This window comes from Zonotrichia leucophrys, chromosome 3, assembly GCF_028769735.1.
Source record: "Zonotrichia leucophrys gambelii isolate GWCS_2022_RI chromosome 3, RI_Zleu_2.0, whole genome shotgun sequence".
NCBI lineage: Eukaryota > Metazoa > Chordata > Aves > Passeriformes > Passerellidae > Zonotrichia > Zonotrichia leucophrys.
This window is the reverse complement of record NC_088172.1, coordinates 91,710,059-91,736,946: the sequence shown is the minus strand read 5'-3', so window position 1 is coordinate 91,736,946 and position 26,888 is coordinate 91,710,059. Positions and strand designations below refer to the sequence as shown.

Here is a 26,888-nt window from a genome sequence, read left to right as displayed (position 1 = left end):
GTTCCATTGTCTCTCTTGAATCCTAAGAATTCCCAGAGGACAGTATTATATTATGTCGATTTCTCAGGTGTATGTATGGCTTTATACTGAGAAAACGAAGTTTTGGGACAGTTTTGGTGTTATTTTTTAGGATATTAATCTTGTCTGTTGGAGCTAAAAATAAGGAAGTGAGGATGATTAAGTTAACTCCATGTAGACAGATATACATGTAAAACCATCTAAGCAGATTTATGCTTTAAGGTCAAGATCAGGAGGGAGATACATTACAGAGGAATCCTGCTTGGGGTTTGTCACTGTCAGCATTTACGATGCCCAATTGGCAGAGTAGGTGATTTTCCTTGGTAATTTGCAGATTGGCATGTCTTTGCAAAGCAGTTTAAATTTGCCAAAGACGTTTTTATCCATGTGACAGAAGTATTTCCAGGTTCTGGTCTGCTTTGGGCTTCAGTTTCTTTGTGCTGTCTGTAAAGACATGAAATCAGGAGGGGTGTCAGTGTGTCAGCTATGAAAAAGCATGAAAAAGCCCCCTTGACTAGGAAGTTCTGGGCAGCCATAAGCACCAACATGAGTTGGGACAGTCAGAATACTACTCAACTTTTGCCTCAGTTTGGTATCTTGCTCCCTTAAACTAGTTCATTGAATAAAGACAAATTTTCCTTTCCCAAACAAAAGCCAGATGAGAAAAAGTCAAGTTCAAAACAGCAGTAAATGAAAAGTGTTATTGAGAGTGTTATTGTTACACAAGAAATTAAAGTTTAAAGGAAATAAAAGAATGACTGGCATGAAGCTTTACCTTTGCTGGTGATACCAGAAGGCATCATCCATTTATTTCATGGGGAAAGGACAGGAGATGAAAAAGGCTGTCAGTGGGGCAGTGGTATTCTTACAAGCAGGATCATCTGTCCTGCACAGGTTTCTCTTGCCTGTTTGTCATGTGGAAGGCTGAGGAAGGCTGTCCCCTCTCCACAGAAACCAACGCTCAGGCCTCTCAGAGATGCCCCAGGCTCAATCCCCATTACTGAAGAAGCTCCATTTGTCAGATGCTGTGGATGGGACTGCGTTAGGGGGGAGCGAGAGGAATTTTCCCCCTTGGGCTAGAAGCCGCTCAGTTGTTTTTTGCTTCTTTCCTTCCAGAATTAAGGGGTCATCCCCATCTTGACTAAAATTAAACATTTAACACATTTTAAAAATTACTAGTTCATGGCAATTTAGAGCTCTCCAGTATGGATAGAAGGTGAAATAGGATTCTAACAAACAGCAAAGTGTTACTTACATAGCATGACAATGAAAATTCAGGTGATACCTATGTTCAGTTTGCATTCTCTTGCCACAATACTGATCATGTATTTTAGAACTATTTAGGTAAATTCATCTTGTCGTAGATGGGTTAGTTTGCTGTAACATTAAGGGTTTGGGAGGGAGGTAATTTGTTCTGGGGATGATTTGTGTTGATCAACAATGTTTTCATATTCAGGTTTTCTTCATGAGCAGAAAAAAAAATCTTTAAATTATATCAAGTACACCTATCTAAATTTTCAACTGATTGTGCATAATACTCATCCTCATAAAACTAACTGTTGTTGCTGACACCATAACCTGGCTAGGTTTTGTTTATGTCTTGTTAACTGGGTTTCATGTTAAATTATCCTTGAAGCACCTACACAGGTGGTTTGCTGTAGTTATATAATTGTAAGGACTCGTTCTAAATATATTCTTTTACCCTCTCTCCCTTGCTCGCTCTCTTTCTGGTAACAGTCTTCGTTCCACTTCTGTTTCATTAAATGCCCTTGCCTTACGTTTGTCTTGACTGGCTTCTATTTACAGAAATTGTAAACCAGTTGAATGCTCTGAGCAGCTTAGATGAAGATCAAGATGACTGCATAAAGCGAGCAAATATGCCTTCAGCTAAATCAGCCAGTTCCTCTGAAGGTCTATGAGCTTTCATCCTTTCTTTCTGTTTCTGATTGTATTTACTGTGACCCATTACCTTTTGACTCCTGCCTGTATTCAGCTGTCAGTTTTATCTCTGTGCTTCCACCCAGCATGACTCTCAGTAATTTGTAGTGCATCCAACAGGTAACAACATGATAGAGAAAGAGCCTGTCTCTGCTACAGCTCCGTTGTCATCTGATAATGAACAAGAAAGAAAAAAAATTACAAAAAAAAAGAAAGAGGAACCACCAGACCCTAAGCTTAAAACAGTAGTTGTATAATCAGTAATACTTGACCTTTCTAAAGTGACAAAATGTCCTCTCTCTGCTTTTATGTGCACGTTACATCCAAAAATTAAAATTTCCTGCCGATAGTTAGCGTGTATGTGAACAATCAAAATCACCGTATTTAGCTCGTTAGATGTTCCACAACATTTATTTAACGAAGGAAAGAGAAGGCTTTTTTAGAAGTCATTTCTGTTACATAATGTTCTGATCAGCAAATAGAAGTTTCATTCATTTCACTTTTTTTTTTCCCTTTGTTGATGTACTTACTGGACTGTGTTAACTTAGTCGTGCAGTTCGTGCCATACCCTGGTGCCGTGTTTCGAGGGACTGTTGACACGGAGCTTTTTGAGCTCCAGATATGTTGGATGAACAGTTTGTATCTATTTTAAAACAATATTCCCATTTGTTCGTAGAGCTTATCAATAAGCTTAATTTTCTGGATGAAGGGGAGCAAGACCCGGCCAACTCCAGCACGAACCCTTTTGGAGATCCTGACACAGCAGAATTAAATCCATTTGGAGACCCTGATGTAGAAGGTAATGAATTTGTTTTGCATAATTCATCACTACTTGCTAATGCTTTGTGAAACATAATTTTTATTTCTGTAGGGCTATAAATGAAAAATTTTAATTGATTAAATGCTTATTTAATATAGCACTGAGGTAACAAGAGCAATGATCCAGTTGCTACTAGAAAATTATTTTATTCTTGGAGTCACATCCTTTGTATTGAGGCACATTCATATTTGCCACTGGGGGCTACCAGCTGAAGCAGAGACTTTTAGACCTCTCAGGTGTGTTACTAGTACTCACCTTATGTGGTATGAATGAGCAACACATTCTGTCAGACAGCCCTGTTCCACGTGGGTGATGGTTTATATCATAATTTCCTTCACTGCAATCTTCACTGCATCTCAGCTATTCTTGGTTAGCACTAATCTTCATTATTACAATTTAATTTTCTCTCTTTTATTCTTCCTTTTTTTTTTTTTTGCTTTTATAGCTTCCTCAGTTAAGCCTTCTGGCACTGTGCCTTGCACCACATGCTAGGTGCTAATCCCCTTTCCAGACTGACATGCCCATTCTTGTTCCATTTGGGTGAGATGTACAACCCCTGTAAATTTTTAATCTGATAAGATTTCGGCCATAAGGCCAGAAGGGAGCACCAGGACAGCAAACATCTTTTCTGTCCTCAACTCCATGCCCAGATATGCAGGCTCCCATCTGCTGGGTGTATCACTTCTAGCTCAAAAGGCCAATTCATAGTTGATTCCCATGTTTGAAGCTGTACTCAGCCTTTCCTCTTCAAAGCTCCAAGACTTCTCTTCCTACAGAAAATACCAAGTCACTCTGTAATGGCAATGGAGAAGAACCACACTGAGCAGGAGCAGCCTGGGGTGCAGCCGGGGGATTTCTAAGGTCAGGTCAAAGAGAATGGATTTCCAAGCTGCAGGTTTCCCCTGTGGTCACTCACTTTCTTTGGACAAGCTGAATGTTTACTCACAGCAGTTTTTCTGCCTTCAGAGTCCGCAGGGAATGATGTGGGTGGAGATCAAGTCCTGTCACTTTGGCTGTGGTGTGACTCACAGCTTGTATTTCTGAAACAGGGACGTTGCACTATTTTCTGTATTTGGCAACTGAAGCCATAAAGCCACTATCCTGGGCACCTTCTCCTTCCTATAAAGTTGTCAGGTTTTTCTAGAGCTGCAGAAGTGAGTTATTTCAGCTTTGTAGATGCCAATATATATGGATTAAGTTCTTAATCTTTGGCTTTATTTCCTGTCTGTTCCTTGACAGTGATCCCTTAGGATCATGGAAGGAAGCAGAGTAAGTGGGAATGTAAACTTCTCTGGTAGTCCATAAATAACTTGCTCTAAGAGTCATGGTCTATATTCCTTTCCTCCTTCTCTGCTTTAGAAAGAAGAGCTCCCTTCTCCATGGAGTAAGCTGTACAAGTCCTATCCTACCTAAACTGCTTTTTCCAAACCCAGCTTTCCTTTCCAGAGAGAACTCACTCTGGAAGAAAGCAGTGGGTGTTCTGGCCCCAAAATACAGTGACTTTCTCTCATCTTGAGGACAGAGAGAAACAGCTGGTGGTGTTTCTTAGTACTGGTGTAGCTCGATAACTCGTGACAAGCTCACTGTGAGCAGCCTGCATCCAAGACATCAGCTTGCTTATGTTCCTAAAACACTCTCAGCCTATCAGGGGCATGGTTTTTTCAGTTGATTGTGGTTCTTTTGGTGACGTCTGCCTTCACAGTCATCTTCAGTCAGAGGTGTGGACACTTTTCCATATCTCTGGGTCTGTTCTGTGTGCTTAGGACAGTCTCTGTGATCACTTTTGGGTCCCATTTCCAGCTGTGGGCAGCAATGCTGAGTTGTTGGGTGTGTGAATACCAAGTGTTACTCCCACACACAGTCACTGTCATGCAGCAGTCAACATACCGTAACAGGACAGTGTTTGGGATAAACAGGGTGTCACTAGATTCTTCCTACTATGTCATAAGGTGTTTTTTATTTGGGAGGAGTGGACCTTCTGTAAGGCTTATGTGACAATGTCTTCCTGGAGCACTAAACCAGGCTGAAAGATCTGGAAGATCAGCTGAAAGAATGATTCCCAGGCTGTCAGACAGAGTTGGACATCTGGTGTGGCATTTTTAAAGCTTTTATATTATGATGATTGGCTTCTGAGGGATTCTTCTTTTTACCTCAGACACCTCTGAGAATCACTGGTTCTTCCACTGTCTTGTCCCTATAATGGGAGCTGGTTGTGTTCCCATTACCTTGCTTGGCCTTCTTGACATGTGCCTTTCCTCCAGTTCTCTTTCTCCGCAGAAAGTTGAGGAGGAGAAAAAATGATGCTGAGACAAATTAGAGAACATGGTTTTGGTCTTCAGCAACAGCAGAATCTGCTGTGTATTTTTATGGCTAATTGAATCAGTGTCTCTACATGGGGAGCATCTAGACTTTACCATTTTGGAGAGGTTTCCCTTTGTTTTGAAATGCATTTTAAAGCTACGCAATATTGTAGCTGTTCTTATCCTTTTGCCCAGCTACTGAAGGCTGCCCTGTTTGTGTCCCATTATTCACTCATAATTCTTCTATTCTGAGACTTCAGTGAAACTTTTAATATTGCTATCTACTTCTAGGAAGCTCTTATAGACTGTGCCTGCTTGTTTGCTTTTGCATCCTGAAGTGAATGTAACCTTTTTGGTGGCCACCCCAGAAGCTCGAGAGAATGACAGAGGTTCAGGAGTTTAAGGCAGGCTTTCTCCTACAGGCTTAAAGAGTCACATTACCTGTTTCACTTGTCTTGTGATCTGCTTAAATCAAGAGATTAACTTTTTATGTGTGCAGGGATGAAGTATTTTTCTGTTCACTTACATGTTAGTCTCTTTATCTTTTTATCTGGACAAGTCATAATCTGGAACTTAGACTTTGCGAAAGTTCCGATTCTTCTCTAGAATTTGTTACTTAATTTCCCCAAGACGTGCAGAGCAGCCAGCTGGAGCCTCCTTTCCTGAGTACTTTGCCATCAGATGTGAGGAGGCATGATTTGCTATTTGGCAGGGATATTCCAAGGATATTCCTATCAAGCCTGTAAAGTTTGTGCTCAGAGTTACCCAGAGTATGAATATGTATGTGTTGACAGTCACTCATAGAGAAAGGAGGATTACTTGCCAGTAGATACTTGTTTCCTAGACAGATATTTCTTGTGCCTGTTCACAAACCAGCTACTTTCCCTCTATCTTCCTAATCCCATAATCACTTAACCCTGGGAATGTGGGGTGGAGAGAAACTAGAGGTGTGAGTGCATGCTGTAGGTGTGGTGCATGGCAGAGGGTCATCAGCAAGCTGGCTCTGGATGCTGCTGGGGTTTAAAAAGTCCTCAGTGTCAGTGATTTTACACATACAGCAGAGTGAATGTGCATATCAACAAGTCACCTCAAAAAAATCTTCAGATGTGTTTCTTGGTTGACATGTCAATTTGAGGCTTATTCCCTCTGTGCCTCCTAGGTCAGCTAGACATTAGAAATCTGGGAAAATCAAAAATAATCTTTTTGAACCCTATATCTCTACAGCTTTATACTAGATTACCTTTGCATAATCATATGAGGACAGCCTTTTGGATTTTAGTCACAGTGCAACAGAATTATAAAATCAGTTAATTTCTGTGCAAAATACGTACTTGGGGAAGTCAACATGTACAACAAATGAAAGTAGAAAACTACAACATTCTTTCATCACTCCAGATTTTTTTTTTTAATTTGGTAGGGAATACAAAATTTTAAGTTGTGTATGACCTATACAGCACACATGAAACATGAGGGTAACTCTCTGCTGGTACCCCCTGTCATTTAGACCACCATTTACTTAAGCAGTGTATTTCATCACCTTGTGTGTGGACTTCTGAGCTCCCTGCAGCATGTTTTACTCTGGAAATGAACAGTGTTACAATGCAGCAGCAAACCCCAAATCATTCCAGGGTACTCCTACATGCAGAGCAGCACAGGAACCAATTGAGAGGAAAATGGTGCCTCTGTCCCTTCTATTTCTTCACGAAAAGCAGTGTGTTGTGAGTGTGTGAATAAAAGGATCAGCAAATCACCAGTGGTGAATGGGGATGCCAGTCTTTACTCTTTCTAGAAGCACTGGGCAGTTGCAGCTTTGCTTGGTGCTGTGTGTTGGGTGCTCCCATCCCCTGGTGCCCGTGTGCCTGCAGCCCATGGCGTAACCCAGCACCTTTCACATGTGGCTGCTGCTTTCATCCTCTGCCAAGGGGAAAGTGCTACGTGCCATGTTTTGGTGGAGGTTTTGTTTGGTTTTAAGGGATGTGTCACAATGTGTTTGTGTTACAAAAGGCAAGTGGGTTGAAGGGCAGGGTGATTTCTGGAGATGCTCTGGCTGATTGTGCAGATAGGTAGTGCCAGAGTGATTATTATCACAAACAGTCTTTCTCAGTGGAGTCAGGGCAAGTAATGTTTCCAGAATCTGGCACAAGAGCAGCTGGTGCTTCTGCTGGAGTAATACTTCTACCTCTCTTGTTGTCACTCCTACCCCTGTGGCTTTATTACTTAATCATGCAAAATTATTTTGTGTTTGACCCTTAACGTGCCAAACTGCAAGCATCTTTTACTATTTTTTTTAAATTTATATCAATGTAGAGACTGGAGTCCTTGTGGAGCTGTGATGAATGATATGGGGAAAGCAAAGGAATCTCTGCTGCTTTCTGAATGTAAAAGCAGCTTCAAGAGGGAAATAGACCCCTTCTAAGCTGTTATATGTTTAGTCTGCCAAAGTGCACTTCTCAGCATCATTAGCTCTTTGAGAAAACGAGTCTGTTACAGAAAAGTGACAGGTGACAGTGGGTGTCACTTTAAGAGCAGTGCTGTTGAGTCATCATCACAACAACTTAATTTGTTACTGAGAAGCTTGTGATGACCAACATTTGATACAAAAGTTGTTCTAAAGCATTTCAGAGACTTCATGGGAGAGAACCTAATTGGGTTCAGATGGGGACCCTTGTGGGAACCCTCTGTCCCTGTGGGAACATTGAAGGAAGCAGAAGGGGGAGGAAAATGGTATCCTGGATGGCAAGAGTAGAGAGAATGAGTAGCCAAGTTAAGTGGGTTTTAGCTGAGCCTCTACAAAATTCTGCCTCTAAAAGTGTCATGAGAAGGATATTTTTAGAAGCTTTTTAAATTTCAGCATGTGTGTAGGATTTTGTGAAATATTTTAGTTAATAACAAGCCAGAGGTGTCTGAGCACTTATACATAACACTGTGTGTGTAAGGCCAAACGTGTAGTTCCTGTTGAGCCTATGAAAAAGAGAAAGAATTTTGTCATAGTTCGGGTTACAGCACTTGATCCAGTGTTGAAATAGAAAGAATTGCAAAAACCATTTGCATTGCCCCTTAAAATGTATCAGATTTAAACAAGCATTTAACTCATTGTTTCCAGGAGACACTTAAAAGCAAATTAAAAATAAAAGCTTACAACGTAGTTTTAAGAGATTGTTTCCCTGAGTGTTTTTAGCTTCATGATGTATTACTGACTTTCCTTCTTGTGTGTTACCAGAAGGTTTCCCTCAGATATGATAATGTGTATTTATCAACAGATTCATGTGCAGGTGCAATGATCCATCATATGGAATTGCAGAAGCAGCTGTTTGTGGTTGTCCACTTTCTTGATAAAATATTCTAATATTTGAGCAAAGTTTAAAATAGTAAAAAGTTTGGTTAAAGCTTTGTCAATAAACCACACTATTTGAACAAGGTATTAGTCCTTTTTTTTCTGCATTTCATTAGTTATTTTTGCTTTGTGTATGGAACTGTCTTCTGAGGACACATCTCCAGAGCACTCCTGCTTGCTCTAGTTCATCAAATCACCAAATGTGTGGGTCATATTTGAGTAGTATTCTGACTACCATGAGCTTCAAGGCATGCTGTGTACAATATATACAGCATGTATATATTGTGTATATATATATATATATATATATACAGTGAGTGTGGGATTTGACTCCCCTGACTTTAAAAACAGTTTGGATGTGTAAGCTTTGAGTGTCAAGGAGTCAGCTCAGCTGCAAATACCCACACTGAGGAACATCTCAGGGCAAGCAGAGTGAAGCTTTTGTTGGCCTTGGCTACCTGCGCTGGAGACTAGAATGACCTATGTCTATATGGAACCACTTTTCTAGTTTAGCTTAAAATAAATGAACAGATACATTTTAGATATTGGGCTCTGCTCTGTTTCATCTATAGTACTCTGAGGGATTCTTGCTTGATTTGATCATATTTATGCTTTAAAGAATTTCTGCCTTGAATACTTTCTTTTCCCTTTTCAGTTAAGCTATAGATCTTCAATGCTATTTCACTGTGGCTTTCTCTGAAACAGCTTTCTTCAAAGGATGTGGGCTTATGATCACATCACCCATAACCTAGGTTAATACACAGACTGCTGTGCAGTAACTGCACTTTCTCCCAGCATAAGTTCCCAGTAGTTTATCCCCTTTTCTTAAGGGATAAGCATTTACTCTGTTGTAGGAGTGAACACGTGCACTACAGCTGACATACTGCAAACACACACCCTGAATTTTCCTGCAGTTGTTTGTCTGTGTGGTCATGTTCCAGCATGGGTCTCCTCCACAGGCTGCAGGTGGATCTCTGTAGCCCTGAGCTAAAGCCTTTCCTGCTCTGAGCCTTTGCCCTGATCCAGTGACTAGTCCAGTGCACAGAGAGGTGAAGTCAGGGATCATATTCTTATCCAGCTAGGAATGGCTCTGGTTCACACTGTAAGTTGGAGCTGGTCACACTGGATGGGGTAGGGCTTTCCATCACCTTGGGCTGTGCTAATGGCTGGGTTCAGGGTGAGCTGGATGTTTGCTGGCAGGGTAGGGAACTCTCACATTTTCTAACAATTTGCCAGGATTAGCAGCTTTGGTACCTCATCCATCCAGGCTCACCTAAGCACAGTGCTTCCCTTTGTTCATTGTGTGACTAGAGACTTCATCTTCCCAAGTATTTCTTCAGTGAAAAATCCACTTAGAAGTCCATCTTTTTATTTTTTAGACTCTTGTCACAAATAACTTTTAGAGTTGCTCTGTTGACCTTAGAAGTATGTTTAGTCCAGTTTAGTAACCATACCTCTGAAAAGCACACACTTGTTGTTAAGAATAACATGGATATGGTTATTGAAAGTTAGGTTTTAATGATGCTGTATTGAAGTTCCTATTTGTGTGGATTTTGAAAGAATATCACATCTGGTATTGAACAGAGCTACTGATTATTTGATGCTGCAAGAACGGTAAAATTAACATTACCTGTTTGTCTTTGTTACAAATGTTGTATTGCTGTATGGGAATTGGCATTATTCAGTATGCAGAAGCCATTCAGTGTAGAATAACAGACACTGCAGAAAGGACATTACACAGAGAACAGCATGCAGCTCCAGCTTGTACAACTTTTTGTTGTACAATCCAAATAAAAGATGAGTGATTTGATTATCTGTCTCTTTAGGGTTAATTTAAATCCATTTATACAGTGAGATTATGTATTGTTAACAGGGGCACATGTGTTTTGATATGTAATTACTGGTCATACTTAATAGCTGATTTTTAGTTCAGTAATTTTAAGAAATTAAAAGGCCACCTACTTACTATCACCATTTTAAAATCCAGTATTATTATAAAATATAGAATGTCTTTTGTATTTATTCAAACCTCAAATAAATAATTAGGAACATTTTGTTAGGACACAAATTGGCAAATAGTTTGTGAAAATGTTTTTGTATCTGTTGTGATGCCATTTATATGACAAATAAGAAAACTAACAACTGATGTTGCAGGAGCTCTAAGTGAGAAAATGAAGCCTATTCAATCAATATAGTCTAAATTGAAAGACCTTTTGAAAGACCTATTTTGGAATAAACAAGCATGAAAATTCACCTTAGGCTATAACTTCATGTATTGAGAGTTAAGAAGCAGACCTTTTCATATGCCTTTGAAATATAAAGATCTGATAAAATGGTTTCAAATTTTTAATTTGTATATCTGTTTAATTTTCTTTTTTGTTGTTGTTATTTGGTAGAACTCCACCCTGAAAGAGCTTCATCTTCAAAGCCAGATGAAAGTTTCTATGGTGACAGTTACAATCCCTTCAAGGATGAAGATGCCCCAGAGTACTTAAACCCATTTGATGAGCCAGATCACCCACCTGAAGCACCTGGAATTGTAAGAGATTCTCCTCCACAACCTGCAAAAAGGAAAAACATCAGACCGGTGGATATGAGCAAATACCTCTATGCAGATACCTCTAAAGCTGAGGAGGAAGAGCTGGATGAGTAAGTATGATTCTCCATCTTTCAGCAGCTTTGCAGGCATTAGTAGTGGGATCCCTGGCTTAATCTTGAGGTCTATTGGGTTGAACCATGGTGATCCTTAATCACCTCCTTAGGACAGACTCATCGTTGGGCAGCTCAGCAGCAGGAAATACCATACCCCCAGGTCATGCTATTCATCTGAACATGATCAGTGAGGAACTTTCCTTTGCCTTATTGATAGCAAACAACTTGATAGGGAACAAGTCTGGGACCTTTCTGACATTTCATGCCCTGACAATTGCGAATGAGCCAGAAATCAAAGGAGCAAGGCCTTGGGCCTTCCTCTCCTTTTTGCCATTATTTTTACTACAAAAAATAATAATTTTTGCCAATGATAACAGGGAGTTTGTTTTATCTTGATGCAGTATGTAAAAAGGAAAAGCATTTTGCAATGTGCATAGCACATTTTTGAGAATCTCATAAACTGAATATAAATGGGAACAATAACACCATATGCACTTACTTAGGTTGTTTCTAGGTTGTTTCTTTCAGCATGGCCACACATAAAACTTTTATAAACTCACACTGACTGCCTTGTATTACAGTATAGAAACTATCAGGAAGGGAGAGCTTTTTGCAATTCCATGGGAGGTAGGAAGGTGCATCCTTAATCCTTGTTTGTGGTCATTAGTCACCAACCACACCACTCATGAGACAGTTTATGGTGATTACATCTGAGCAATTTTACAGACAACAATTCTAATTAACATTTAATTTTACATTATTTAATGAGATTTATCATGGCATGACATTTGCATTGCTTCAATATTAACAGAGATATGGTATCATCATCTTCCTGTTTCTCTGTAGGTAGCTGTGGTCTAGGAAATGGAAGGATTCCCAGGCACTCTAACAGAAACATGAAGGGCTCTGCAGTTTTTTCCTTTTAAAGCTCTGTAGCCATGAATTTAATGTTGATGTTTGGTCTGTGAAAAATAAAAGAAAATAAAAATAAAGGGCATTGGGAATGATGCCTCTGCCAGCTCCATTTGTCAGGACAGTGCCTGAACAAGCAGCACTGGTTGCTGTGTCTTCAGAGCACAGAGTGATCACACTGACAACTACACCAGGCATTCCTGGTCATTCCCTGGTCACCAGAGTCTGTAGGGAATAAAAATATGTGCATTTTATACCCACCAAGAGACAGGACAGCAAAGGTATAGAGGTATAGAGGACAGCAAAGATTGAAAGGAGCAGAAAGAGAAAAAGCCACATGGATGAGAAGTGAAGAATTTTCTGTTTTCTGTTTCTACTTCCATTTCCACCCTAAGCATATCTATGCCAAAGGGGCTTGTGGCAGGATTGTAACCCTTCCTTTTGCTGTGTACTGGACTTTAGCCCTTGGTTAACAACTGCCTCCTTCTTGTTTTAATTCCATTTGCTTCATTGTTTTTTTCCCCAAAGATAAAGATAAATCCATGGGTGGATTCTACTTGAACATAAAGCTGGTCTGTATTTTCATGATAAAGCAGTGTCCCATGGGAAGATGGAAGGATAAAGAGTCAGTAAACACTTTCATAAAAGATGTAAAAAGTTGATTTAAAAGTTTTTTATGTCCTGACCCCCAAGGTAGTCTTTCTCTCCACATTTTCCTCTGAAGTTACAGGAGCAATACATCATACAAAAGGACCTGGAGATCATTTGTTGAGTGCATTGGGTAGAGGTGTAGCAAGGAGCACCCTTGAATCTTTATACTGAAACACTCTGGAGGAATGAGTGTAATGATAAAAGTCCAGTCTAGAAACACAGGACATGTAATATTGGATCACCTCTACAAACACTGTTTTGCCACATCTCGTGTCCTTAATTTTCAAATTTTTAAGTAGAAAAATTTAGCCTTTTGCTAAGGCATGGTCTGGTGAGCACCAAAGGCAAAATTTTTGCAGGCAGTGCCAGTTAGTGGTTTTTGGGTGCCCTCAGTCATGAGGGTTTATGTCTAGGTGTGTATTGTTTTTACCTACTGTGAATATTGATGTGTTTATTATCTGCATAAGTGGGTAATCTTCTTCCAAGCCTACTAAAGTCTAGGTTTCTGTGGCAATTTGTGGCAGAGAGTTCCACAAGAAAACAAGCTCTCTAATGCAATGTGTTTCTTCTGTTGATTGTAAATAAATTCCCTTTCCAATCCCATACTGTCTCTTCTGCTGGCTTATCAAAACAGCAATTAGTAATATTGGATTTACCTGTCATAAACATTTGTTGTCTTGTCTGTCTCTAGCATGTTCACCTTTCCTTGTCACTTGTCTGAGTGCTAACTTTTTCGATCTCTCTTCATACAGAAGTCTCTTCATCTCTCTAATCATTTCCACCGCCCGTCTCTGGACCCTGTTATTTCTTCTGCTATGTGTCTATTTTAAGATGTGTTGACTTGGCCTGAGCAGTGTATTCAAGACAAAGCTGAACAACTGAGTCATATCATGAGAATAGAAAACTTTGCATGTTATTTTCAACCTCTCTCATAACATCTTGTTTTTTGAGTTTTTAAAAATTCTCTTTCATTTTCGACTACCACTTGTCAAGGGCTGTCTCCAGGTGTCCTTTTGAACCTGTAGGTGGAAGGCATGAAACAGAAGAAATGGAAGGCCCCTGATTTATTGATTATCAGGAAATACAATGTATTTTTACCCCCATGTCTTAATTATTAATTGGAGTTCGCTTAATGTACTGCTTGGCATTTCCCCCTTACCTTTTGTGTGGAATGCAGTGCTGTGTCCTGAGAGCATGGGCTCAGCAGTTAGCATCAGGAGCCTTGTCCCTGGCACTCTGCCCTGGCAGATCCCTAGTTCTGATTCGGGACTCGGAGCTTACACCAAGTGCCCCAAGAGCTGAACTCTGACTCCAGTTTTGTAACAGACTCTCACTGTAATCATGTAAAAGGTACTTGGCCTCAGTGCACCTCTGTGAAGGATTTACCTGGGGTGATTTGCTTCTTTGAAATGTATTTGACTAATGTTTGTGAAGAGAGCTAATGCTTCATAACACACACAAAGCACAGTCACGAGCATAAGCATCGTGAGGCATTGCGTGGCACAGAGGGACTTAGGTGAGACAGTGCATTTTCTGCTGCAAAACTGTGCTCTCAAAACATACTTCCTCTGGCTAAATTCTCATACCTAGCTAAAGATAAGGAACACATTTTGTTAGTTTGGACATTTCACCAATAGTGTAAAATTCTGCTTTTGTCTTTCTGAATTTTATACATTAATGTCTACCTGTTAGTGAAGGATGGCACACCTAGTGAAGTTAATTATTTGAAAATAGCACAGCTCACAACTGCTTAATGTATAATGCTTTCAACCTTAGTTCTTGTGATTGGCAAAATTGCCTGACCTTTTAACCTGCCATGCTGACAGCTTTGGGTTTCCTGCTCAGTAAAATGTTTATTTTTAAATTTCTTTTCAGCTAACTAGTAAGACCGATCAAAATAATTTTTAAATTGGTCAGAATAAAACTTGCTTTCCAATATCATTTGGCTCTGTGGCTTCTTATCTCGTTAATCATTGTATGGCTTAGAATTACGCTGTGTAATTGGCAAGGCTATCGAGTTGCCATCTGCTGAAGTTGCCTGTTGCACAAGAAGCCACAAGCCACCACATTGGCAGTGAGTTTAATGCCAGGTATCTTGTCAGGTCTGAATTCTTTAAATTTTGTGGAGGACAGCCTAGTGTGTCTTTAGACGAATTATTTTGTGTGAAACCATTAAATAACTTCACAGAACCAGTAAATATGGGGTTGACTTCAGAAAAAAAGTGCTTTAATATTTTCTAGCTAAGGCTCTTTTTAACCAGACTTTTCAGATGCTTAATTTCTATTAAGCCATGTGGAAGCTGTTGGACCAAACTCTACTACATATATCAGATCCTCATGACTTCAAACTTGATAGTTTGTTCAGGACGGAACCATTTTGGTTGTTTTTTTTTTCCTGTATTAACATTATTTTTCAAAAATCTTGCTCAATTTTTGTAAGGCAAATTAAGGGTAGTGCAGAGAGGAAGGTAGAAGGTAGCACATGTGCATGTCTGTTCTGTGACCAAAATGTGAGGGTTTAGCCTGGCTTTCAAGCAAGTTCTTCTCTAGAGGAAGAAGTCCTTTTAGCACTTCCTTCTGGTGGGTGCAGAGAGCAATTTTTCAGGATGACACCTGCAGTGCAGGCAGTTCTGGAGCTTAAAAATTCAAAAGATAGTTCTTCCAGACCTGTTTACTCTCATTGATAAGGTGTTGGGTTTTTTCTCACACCAAAATAATTTTAACACCTTACAAATACACCTTTCCAATTCAGAGGTAAATTCCTGCCGAACGTGCTGTGCCTGTTGGCTGTGCCAAAGGCTGACTTGTGGAACTAAATAAAAACCTTGTGCTGTCCCATAGAATGCATTGTTCTTCAGCCTTTATCTCTTTTATCTTCATTTTCACCTCCCTTTGAACTCTCTGGTGTCTGAAGGCAGCTGAGCTGGGCTGTCAGCTAAATTAGAGCTCCTGACAGCTGGATGCATTCTCCACTCCAGCCTGAATGCCTCCTTTTCCTACTGCCTCCCATAGAAAGCGCCCTTCTGTTTCCATTTAACTTGTTCCTTTGGTTGCCTTTAGTTTTGATTGTGCTGGTGGCTTTGCACTTGATGGGCAGCAAAGTGGGAGCACCTGGAAGTTGCCTTCAGTCAACAAATGAGTTATTTTAGTGCTAGTCTTTCCTTTTGCCTCAGGAGTTGGGTGTCTTTTTCTGTAAGGAGCAGAAGCAGCAGATTGTTAGAAAGATCTGGAGATTTTGTGCCGGATTTTCACTTACGTGCTTTGGTAAACGTTGCCTTTCAAAAGTAGATTTCTGTGGTGTGGGTTATTAATTGCTTGCTTTTTCCCAGTGAAAACAGGATTACTGTAAATTGCATTAAAATAAAGTCTAAAGTTTGTCTGTTTTCAGAGACTGAAAGATGTTTTTATACTGCGAGTACAAAGGAAGGAGAGAAATTTGATGTTGTGTGGAAAGCAACATGAATAGTTGATTATTACTGAATAGTTGATTATTGCTGCTGTTGTAGTTCTTAAAAATAGTGTATACTCTTAAAAATAGTGACTCTGATCCTGAAAGGGATTTGTTAATGGATCTAGCCAGGTAGACTTTTATTTAATGCATTAGTGTTTCCATCCAGAGTTGAATTCTAAGGGACTTCAAGGGACTGAGGTTATTTGTTGTGGTTGGATACACTGCATATAATAACTGTATGCAGATAGATTGTTGGAATCATAGTTTGAGATATGTGATAAATACATGTTGCAGGGTAAAGAGGGACTGGAAAAGAATAAATTAATGTATCCATTTCATAACTAACTGTCCAGTTTTGGATTGCAAAATGTGAAAAGCAAATAGTATCAATAATGAAATAGTTCAGTGCAAAAAAGATTCCCTTAAGTATCCTTAGCAGGATACAAAGCTGCTGTGAAGAAGCCATTATTTTATATATTATTGATTGATTGATACTTGATGTATCAAGCTAACAAAAAATTTGGCAGAATTTGGTTGTGGAGGTATTTACTTAGGGTGGTACAAATGCAGAGTTGGAACACAAACACCCAAGTGAAGGATAATTCTTTGGACTGCATCTACTTGGTGGAAGATATTTACTCTGTAACATTCTCAAATAAGGTTTAGTTATAAAAACCACTTTCAAAATAGGTGATGCCTACTGGTTTCTGCAGAGAGATATGTACAAGTCAGATGTGGTTTTCTTACTCTGTTCCATTACCTAAGGTGTTTTCTTAAAATGGTGTGGCACCTGTAAGCTACAGAGTTTGAAATACACTGAGGCTGAACGTGCACCCACAGAGGCCAAACTTTCCAAAACTGGACAGCCCAGAGTGAGGCCTCTAAAGCCCTGTGGGAGCATGGCTGTGCCAGTTGCCTGATTCTTAATTGTTCTCATCAAGCTGTCTTTGTCCTGTTCATTAGAGTGTAACACACCCAGCAGCTTCGCTCACATTTTTTGGTTTTGATCTTATCATAAAATCAGATCACTCTTTGATAGATAGTGAAGTATAATTGGAGAGTTAGCTTTATACAGTTGATAAAACTTCAGCAATTTATAGCACTCTATAAAAAATATGGAAATTGTGACTGAATAATGCAGTTTTAGCTGTTGTAACTCACTTTTCAATTGTATGAAAATGTAGTGTTTAAAAGTGTATAAAGGTAAAACATTCTTATGTGGGATAATAAAAGCATTTTAGTCATTGACTTCCCTAAGCAGGTCTTATTTTTGGTTTTATTTCCAAGGAGATAGCAAAGAAATGTGTTTCCCTTCTTTTAATTAGATCAAATCCATTTTATGAACCAAAATCAAGCCCTGCTTTAATTAAAGTTGCTCTGCAAGAACCAGAAAAGAAGATGAAAAGAAAGGCTCCTGAACCCCCAAACCTCTTGCCAAAGACAGAGATGGGCATGGGTGAGAACATGTCAGCAATTCCTGCATCAAGGGAGCTTTCCTCCTCTCCTAAGGTAAGCTTTTCATACCAAAATCTTATCTTTGTTCATAAGAGTACCTTTCTGTGCATTGTAAACATCCTGTTTGTTTCTGCAGGCATCTTAAAGCTTTGCCAGTGCTTAATAAGGTGTTGGCTTGTCTCTGTTCACTTGGTTGATAGGGAGGGTGCAACAGTAGGAGTTGGTATTTTTTCTTTAAGGGTTTAATGACAACAGTAACAGCAACTGCAGTTTCAAAGAAAAGAGTCTTCTAGTAACCAATGTTACAGGACAGCTGCATATGCCATGGAGAAGGAAGAAAATCACATTGAACAGTGCTTTGTCCTGATCTATCTATTGTAATGCTCCTAAGCCTTGCCCCTGTTGAAGAGTCTGTCTTCACATTTCTGTCATAAATCTGGGTTTTAAAAGCTTAGTACTGTATATTTGTATTGGGATTTATATATGTCCAATTCCAAAGCTATGTTAAAGTAATTGAAAAAAAAAAGTCTACTTTAAATCAGATTACCTGTTTACTAGGTTTACCAACAGCTAACTAGGTTAGCTGTTTAGAGTTAGTTTCAGTGGAAGAGCTGTGGGTGTTTTATTACTACAAATGTATTACTACACAGCCAACTTCTGTCAGTGTGGATTTCAACTCCAGTGTTTCAGCAGTTAGCAACACTTGTGCCTTTTCTTTAAACAAAGTAAACATTTAATAGTATAAGTTAATGGACCTTTCTTAGAAATGAATGTCTTACATTGTTTTAAAGGCAGGAAGATGAGGACAGAGTGCCTCCCTTCCAGTGTGTCTTACCCAATGGATGCACATTATCATCTGGTTTGCCTTGAATCAGAGCTGCTGTACTTCTCTTTCAGAATTGAGAAAAGCTACTTGTCATACCTGTCATTTCAGTGTGTAATTACTCAGCCAGATTGCTCACATGTCCTTGTCCACTCAGGCTCTGATTTGTTGTCGTTTTACCACTCACTCAGGCTAAAGAGTATGAGACCAGAAATCTAATCTCTGTCTGCTCACTGCAGAACAAAACAGTGGAGTGAGACTACAAGTACACTTCACAAGTTATTATTCATATGCAAAACCACCAGCAGGGATATATGAAATCAAAGCAGAGCCGTTTTATAATGCTCTGAGATGGGGTTCAGTCCTGTTAGCTGGAGTTTCTGTATGAGTTTCTGCATGAAAAGTGACACATTATTTGATTTCTGGTGGAGTCTGGCTCTTGGGTCAAAGCAAAATGGCCAAAGCAAAGCTTTCTGGTACTACCAAGGCTGTGAAAAGACATTTGTGGAGATTTTTATCGGATTGCTTGGTGGAAATCCTGTCCCCCTTGCTCATTGTTTGGGAGGTGTGTTTTTACAGATATGCATTCAAGGAAATGTGTGTCTGTGCTTCATACATGTCTTTGCTGTGCTGAAATAACATGTTACTACTGAGTTTGGTTGTTGCAATTTTTGTCTGCCCTAGATAAAGCTTTTGAGTGTCTGAAGGGTGGAATTGATTTAGAAAAGATTCAGGATCAAACTTGCTGAGAAGACTGTGCTGTTATGGACAGTCAGGTGGTTCCTGCTTTTCTGTGTGGTGTTCACTATACTTGGTGAATATTTTGGTGCCTGCCTGCTTGCAGCCCACCTTTCTGCCCCTGACCCTGAGGCACAGCTGAGACCAGCACAGGTCCATGTGCTGAAACACTGATTTACATCAGGGCTGGGAGGGACGGCAGAGCTCAGTGCTCACATGCTCTTTTATAGAAAAGCTTTAATTAATTTTTTTAACAGGATTTTGGAGGATAGGATACATTAAGGAAGGCTCCAATGCAGAGGTAATGTCCTGGTTCATTATATTACAGTGGAAAGTTTTGGTGAGTGGGTGTGTTAAAATATTGTACGGTCACTTGCAATGCAGAAAGCTTTCTGTGAGCATAGTCTTTTTTCTGTGCTTGAATTGTTTTGCACTCAGATCAAAAGCACTTTACTTGGAATGCTTCTTGAAATTTGGAAAAGTACTGGCATTTAAAAGAAAAGAAACCGTTTTCACACAGAGCAGTACAAAATAGTGTCCAGGTGGGACTTGGAGTGTTGGCACAAATGACTTTGGCACAACTGACTTTCTCTATTATTGCTCAATAATAGAGAAAATATTTAGCAACTCTGGAAAAACTTCCATCCAAAAGTATAGGCACTATACAAACATGAACTTAGTACATGCCGTTATGTAAGGGAATAGTCCTATAGAGGTAAACTTAGGTAAAGGAAGTTAAATCGTGTTGTAGTCAGTGTTTTGTCCAAGTTTGCTGTGCACAGAAAGTTTTGGGAGTTGTACCAGAGGCTAAGTGGTTTCAGCGAATTCAGTTCCCTGTCTTGGTTGTTGTCATAGGAAGTGCCTGTGGAGCAGAAATGCACATCTTTAAACTACACAAACACAGCATTAATATTAGAACTTCAGAGTTTAAGAGAAAATATTCCAAAAGCTCCTCTACAAATCTTTGACAGAGTATTTGTTGCTCATTTTTCCTTCACATGCTAGTGGCATTCATCACATTGGCTGAATCCAAAAAAACACAAATGCTGTCATTGCCATCTACACACCAACAAGTTTATTGAGTGATGAACAGTCAGTTACCTGTAGTAGCAAACCCTTTCCAAGCCTTTTCAGTGTCTTCCCCTTGAGCAGGTCCTTTTGATACTTGGAGATCCCCTGTCAGCTGTACTGGTGAGGAAGGGTCAGTTACCTGTCTTAGATAAGACAGGGTTTAACACTAAGGTCCAGCTCTTCAGCCCACAGAATTAGCTCAGTATTTGCCATATCTGAGCTTGGAGGAAGCTTTGCTTTCAAATTTTTTTATCTATTTACACTCCCTTAAGGAATATCTTAATTCTCTCCTGTATTGTGTATCTCCTCCAAATGAATCTGAGTCATGAGAGAGAGCTTACAATGCAGAGTCTGAGATCTGGAGTTACCCCACAGTTAATCATCTCAAATGACTTGAAAACGATGGTATGCTGACTCTATTTAGGTGAGTCTGACAAAGTGCAAAGCTGTAATTAAGCTCTTCAGTCATCAGACTGCTTCAGTGCTGTCAAGCCCAGCAGTGCTGAAGCCTTGTTTGGCTTGTTACTGTCACACATGTTACTGCTCTTTGCATGGTTTGGATAACCAGGTTCTGCCTTTCACAGACGTGATAGAGACTTCAAATTTCTCCCACTTGTTGACTTTGTGGAAAACAAATATGGTCTCAGGCTCAAAATGTGTTATCAGACCAGTATATAGCATGCATATCATTGCTCATCATTGTTTTATCTGATTACAAAATATACATATGAACTTCAGCAGTGTGAAATCTCAGCCAATTTCAGATTTCTGCTCTTCTCTGTGTTGTGTTGAATTTATTTGAAAGAAGATCAGTCCCAGAGCTGGCACCTGTATCTTACAGTAGAGGAGCTAAAACAATCTGTCTCTGTAAAATCAAGGATTTTATTGTCTTTGTGAAAATGAAGGGGCAGGAATGGCACTGAATTTATGTAGGGAGTAAAAAGTTATTTACTAGGGAGGAGGAAACAGGTCCTCAACCATAGAGTTATATTTAAATGTTAGAAGAAAATACTTGCACTGGATTGACATTTACTCATTGACTCCTTTGAAGGATAGTATACGCCCTTCACTTTCAAGAAACAATTCTGAGAGAGGCTTTTCTTGGGATTTGGTGTATTCAGTTTATTGCCAGACTTTAGCCAAAGCTCATATTGATGCCTTATGAATCCATCAGGTTTCTGTCATTACCATTAACCTACTGAAAGTGAACAGGTATGTTGTATTTGGTGAATCCAGCTTGGTCTCACATCCTTTCTCCCATCTTCAGGGTCTGGTAGGCTGTGTTGGTTAAACACATTCCTTACAGAGTAACTACTGCCGGCTGACAAGCTGCCAGCCTGGGATCTGGGAGCCCTCAGAGCTCCATCTCACACCTGCCTGCCCAGAATCCCCCAGTGAATGAGGCTCCTACACTCCATCCTGGGGATAGATCTTTCTCTGGTAATACATGATTATATGAACAGACATAACATTGATACCAGACCACAAGATGCTTTTTGAAGTTTACTTTGAATGGATTTTTATGCCTTGCAACTGATGAAAGTGTACGGCACCAGGAGAGGAGGATAAATCAGCTTAAGACTATCATTATTGTATACACCATTCTTGCCTTTGTCAAGATCATGGTGTTGCTGGTAGTCATAAAAACACAGGAATTGGTTTTGGTGCTTTTAGACAAGAACTTGTGATGGCCTTTTAAGTCAGTGGAAGAGGAGAATACACATTCTCATAGCAGTCCAAAGCCAATAGTAACATCTCTGTTTGTCACCATCATTGTTAAAGTTCTCTCTGTCTGTCATTTTAAAACTAAAATTAATTGTTTTGCATGCCAAGTAATAATCTGCTCTCTCATGCCAGACAAGCTAGCTGATTTAAGCTCCAATGAAACATTTACAGGAAATACAGAATCATTTTCTGCATGAGATGTGGTAATCCATCTCAATCCAGTATCCCTGGTAATCTGCTGTGTATCTGCAATGCTTCAGGATGTTCAGGCTGTCCAGAAAGATTTCTGCCTGATAGACAGTTTGTCCTTCAAGCAGCAAAGGAGGTACAAATTACTTCCTTATGAAGGAAGAGAAATTCTCAGATACTTCTCAAGGGAACAAGAAGGAACCTGTAATTTTTTTCTCCTTCTCATTCATTCTAACCCAGAATAAATACTTAGAGGGCAAAACAGGTAGGTTTAGTGGAATGGGGAGAAGTGACATATTCCCTCACAGCTCCCAAGATATCAGAGATCCTAAAGTCTCCAGTTGCTTGTTTTCTCCACTTTTATTTACCTCAAGATTATCAAAGCTATGTTACCAAACAGTAGGAAGACTTCATCCTAAAACACAGGCACAGTAATGCAGCTGAGTGGAGGAATGACAGAATTCCACACAGAAGATGAAGGTCTCTCACTGTCTCCAATTGTCCATTTACATATTAACTTCCCAGCTCTCTGGAACATCTTCTTCAATAATTTTGCTTCTTTTCAGCTTCACATTTGCTGCCAAGGAATTGTACAGCTCCTTCTCATGAGATCTTTGTCACTCCCTCTGTAGATAGATGGTTCAAGCCCGAGGAGGGCCTGGAAGGTACTGGGTGGAATTGGAGGATGAATACAGTCTACTGTAATGAACTTAAGCAAAAAAAAAAGCCACTTTAGGAAATTCTGCCTTTACATGCAGCCCAAAGACATATTTTCTTTTAATAAGAAGAAAAACAAGCTGCACACATGATATGAACAGAGAGATAGTGAGATGATCATATGGAAGCACAGAAAAGTCATTCAACTCGCTGCTTTTCAGGTGTTAAAGAGTAAAAAGAGGCTCCATTTTTAATCCAATACTTAAGCAATTCCTTATTACTGTTTTCATGAGTTTTAAATGGTGTTTGTGAACTTTACTATGTTGCCCTCATATTATTTCCATAACTGGTGCCAACAGGAACCCACTGTTGGACATCAAGACTATAGAGGAAACCAAGCCTTTCCATGTTCTGTGTGTGGCTTTCTGCCCTTCTGACTGAGGTATCTTGTGCCCATGCTGTCAAAAATTTAGGTGCTTCTCTATAGTCTCAGTATCTCTAAGAGAGATGCTTCCTTCAGAATTTGGAGGTTAAAACCCTCAACAATTTGCCCAAATGTTCTGCAGCAGGAGTTTTGCCCAGGGCTGGAGGCAGAGCTGAGCTGCTTCCATCTTCAGCCCCTTCCTTCTCTCTCTGTCCTGGAAGCTGGAGTATCACCTGGATGGAATGGATGGATCCTCACGTGGTGGCTCTGCCACACTGGATGTTCTGCTCTGCAGGGAGCCAGTGCAGGCTGTGTGCTGAGCCAAGGGCCAGCAGAAGGCACTGCTTTCTGTGGCTATTGAGTGCTGTCCAGGAGCAGGGAATGGGATCCTTCCCTCTGTCATGAATTCCTTATGTATGGTGCTAAGCTGATCTCTTGAACCAGATTTTGGACTGTGGTGGTTTGTTTGTTGTTGGTTGTTTTTTTTCTCAAGTTCACAGCTGCATCCAACCCAGATAAATTAACAGAGCTGCTGGCCTGACTGTAGTGCCATGCAGCTGACAGGGTGCTCTTTTGTGTCACAGGAACTATCCTAAAACAAACATCTCTCTGTAAGATCAGATCTTAGGTGACTCTCACTGAGGACTCAAAAGCATTAGCTTACAGTAATCTGGAAGTGGATTTCTTGTGGACCTCTGATTTTATTCAAATATATATATACTATTATACAAAGGGTATTAATAAAAATGTATTTGTAACCATAATCTTTGAACACTTGATTTGGCAACTTTAAGTGCTGCTACTTATGAGTTTGACTGCTTCTTTTGGTCCTTATTAGTAGTGGGGATGAAGAGAGCAGGTCTCCAGAGCTGTCCTGGAAAAATATTTTTCATTGCAAATTAATATAAATAATGCCCAGGTTGATAAATGCTTGACTGCTTCTGTCATTTTCATAATTACTCTTTAAGGTATTTGTGCATTGTTGGTGCAATGTAGCTCCTACTGAAATGGATGGAAACTTTGTCAGTGCCTGCAGCAGTTCTGGGTTGCACCAGGTACCACTTCTGCAAAATGTCTGTGCAAGTAAAGTCTGGTAACTGCACCAGCATTGTGACATTCCAGGCCTCACTTTTCATATTTTAAATTTAAACTTACATTTACAAATTATACATCTCAGATTTGTTGTCATAAAACACTACTTCAAGTAGTTGTGGAAAAGGTGCGTTGAGATTTCTGGAGCGCTGCAGTTCCTAAATATCAGCACTTCCATGGCAGTGTTTGGTTTCCCTCCCAGAGGACAAGGGAATTAGGCACAGCCACTGGCTGGACAGCCAGAGCAGTCCTGGCCTGCCCAACCAGCTGAATGACAGCTCTGGTGAGATCTAGGCCAGCTTCTGAGAGATGAGAGATGTCATCTGAAAATCCTTATCTCCAGTGAGGGCCTTTAATTTTATTCTATTTCCTGTGAGTTGTTTGCTTTCACTTCTCTGTCAGAAGGGAGCTGTGGGGAGGCAGGCAGGTGGCACAAGGCCATGGGCTCCTGATGTTGGTGCTGGAGGAGCACCTTCCTCTGTTTTGTCACCTGCAGGGCTTTGATTCTCATGCTGGGCTTCACAGACCCATGTTTAGGTCAAGCTTTGCTCTTTAAAAGGTAAAAGAAAGAAGGAACACTTCTTCTCTCCTAAGACCTTTTTCAACCATCATCAAAACAAAAATCCTCAAAATCTTTGCAACAAAAAACTGAAAAAAATCTGTCCTTTTTCTGTACAATTTTGATGCCTTATTATCAGGTTCCTTAACAAGAGCCACACGAGCAGAGTACAGGAAAACTTTTCAAATAAAAACTTAATTCTTTCCAATGTTCCCTTGCACCTAACAAGGAACTCAATGCAATTTATAGAAGTTGACATTGCCTTTAAGAATTTGCCTTTTAGCCGTTACCTTGAGCTGGGGCTGGTTTAGATAAAGTCCTGGGTGCTCTCTCCACCATCCATGGTCCATCCATGGCCCCTGGTGCAGCACTCAGTGAAAGGAACACATTAACAATGTGCCTGGTTCTCAGCTTGCCTGAGGGATGGGTTTGGTTCATCATGGTTGGCAAGCACCTCAAATTGGAAATTAGTGTGCATGAATAAATATTCCTTTGCTTCTGTCATGATGAGTTATGGACATATTACAAAAATAATTATCTTCCCTTCATAAATCAGTCTGATAGTTAACTTTGGTTTGCTTGCTAATTCACTGTTCCTGCTAAATGTTCTTTGGTTTGGGTCAGATACTTAAGCTTAGGAATAAATCACAGCTCTAAGCCGGAATGCTTTTTGTTGCTGGGAAAGAAAAATAAGTCTAAAACCAAAATAGATGGCATTTGTAAGCAAATCAGCAGTGCAGTGATTGCCCTAAAATGAGGTGTTTGTATTAGCTGTTCTACCCTGCTTTGTAGGAGTATTTTTAGATAGAATTTTGCCTAATTTATTTAAAATGGTGATCACCATTAGTTTTAGGTGGGCAGGTGAGTGAAATAGATTTGTGAAGCTAGATGTATTCAGAGGTAAAATCCAGGAGAAAAAGGGAATCCACTGGTGCCAGAAGCCTTAGGGCATGTGAAACGCTCATGTATTCTATGCGTATGTTGCACTTATACCCACCAGCAAGTGCAAGTGAAGCACAAACCTTTTTAAAAGGAGAGCAAATCATGCCAGTTAGAAGGAAAATGTTGTATTCCTGAGTTGCAAGGAGAAATATGTTGCCAATTCATAGTGCAACAGAGCTCTGGTGACAAGGGGCTGCATAATAAAGCGAGTCCTTGTGCGATAGTGCCGGCACACTAGCTGCATGTTCTACAAGAGCATTTTTTAGCCATGTTCAACAGTGTGCCTGCTATCGCTCCTCCATTTGTTGAATTCAGGATGACCTTTGCATGAATAAAGTCAAATAGGATTAAGGCAGGAATTTTCAACAATGGGAAAGAGCAACAGATGTAGCCGACTTTGAACGTGGGAGGATTGTTGATGCACGGTTGCCTAAAGGGAGTGTCTGTGGTGACAAAAAAGGGGGGAGAAAAAACCCAACAATTTCCTAAAATATTAACTGCATAAAAGAAAAGAAAATAAATAGAAAACAATCCAAAGGAACTGAGTGATTCTGGTTTTTATTGGCATCAAGCTGAAGGCAGGGTTTTTTGATTCACTGCCTCCTTTTAAATCTATTTCTTTCTATTCTTTCAGCAGCAGAACTCTGTTCTCTGCAACTGTCACTATATGAGCTGTCTGAGGGGTTTGTGGCATGTGCCATATTTTTAGATTCACATTTGTTTTCCGAGTTCTTTTAAGGAAAACAAAAATTGAGTATACAGGAAAAATAAGATGTTGTTTTGCTGGAGAATGAGCCATTTGAATACAAAATCCAGATCCTGCTAATATTTTATGGTTTGATTTGTCCTGTGCAGAAGCATATAGATGTATCTCAAGTGAATATAGTGCAAGCACTCTGTACAGACTGTTAATAAAGGGGAAAAAAAGGTTAAAAATATGTTTAAAGCAAGAACCCTTTCTAATACAACTTAAATAGTTTTATGTGTAATTAGATATACCAAATTTATTTTTATCTCAATAAAAGAGGGCATGCAAATGTATTTTACTTAGTGTCATTATTGACAAGAGCTGTTTTGCAGTTTAGCAGATAATTGTGTTAACTCCTGAATGATACTTCATAGTTTGTAGTAATGAGT

At 39.8% G+C, this 26,888-nt stretch overlaps 1 protein-coding gene across 6 annotated transcripts in view; it reads left to right on the top strand.

Moving 5' to 3' along the window:
- Window positions 1-26,888, top strand: part of EHBP1 (EH domain binding protein 1) — a 207,262-nt gene that overhangs the window by 84,478 nt on the left and 95,896 nt on the right. For 4 of the 6 annotated variants that reach the window (XM_064709259.1, XM_064709258.1, XM_064709256.1 and 1 more), the window contains exons 8-11: window positions 1,825-1,929; window positions 2,633-2,755; window positions 10,807-11,059; window positions 17,402-17,585. In XM_064709259.1, the coding sequence (XP_064565329.1) occupies window positions 1,825-1,929; window positions 2,633-2,755; window positions 10,807-11,059; window positions 17,402-17,585 (665 nt within the window). The remainder of the gene's footprint in view (window positions 1-1,824; window positions 1,930-2,632; window positions 2,756-10,806; window positions 11,060-17,401; window positions 17,586-26,888) is intronic. The other 2 variants (XM_064709260.1, XM_064709257.1) reach the window with 1 other exon arrangement.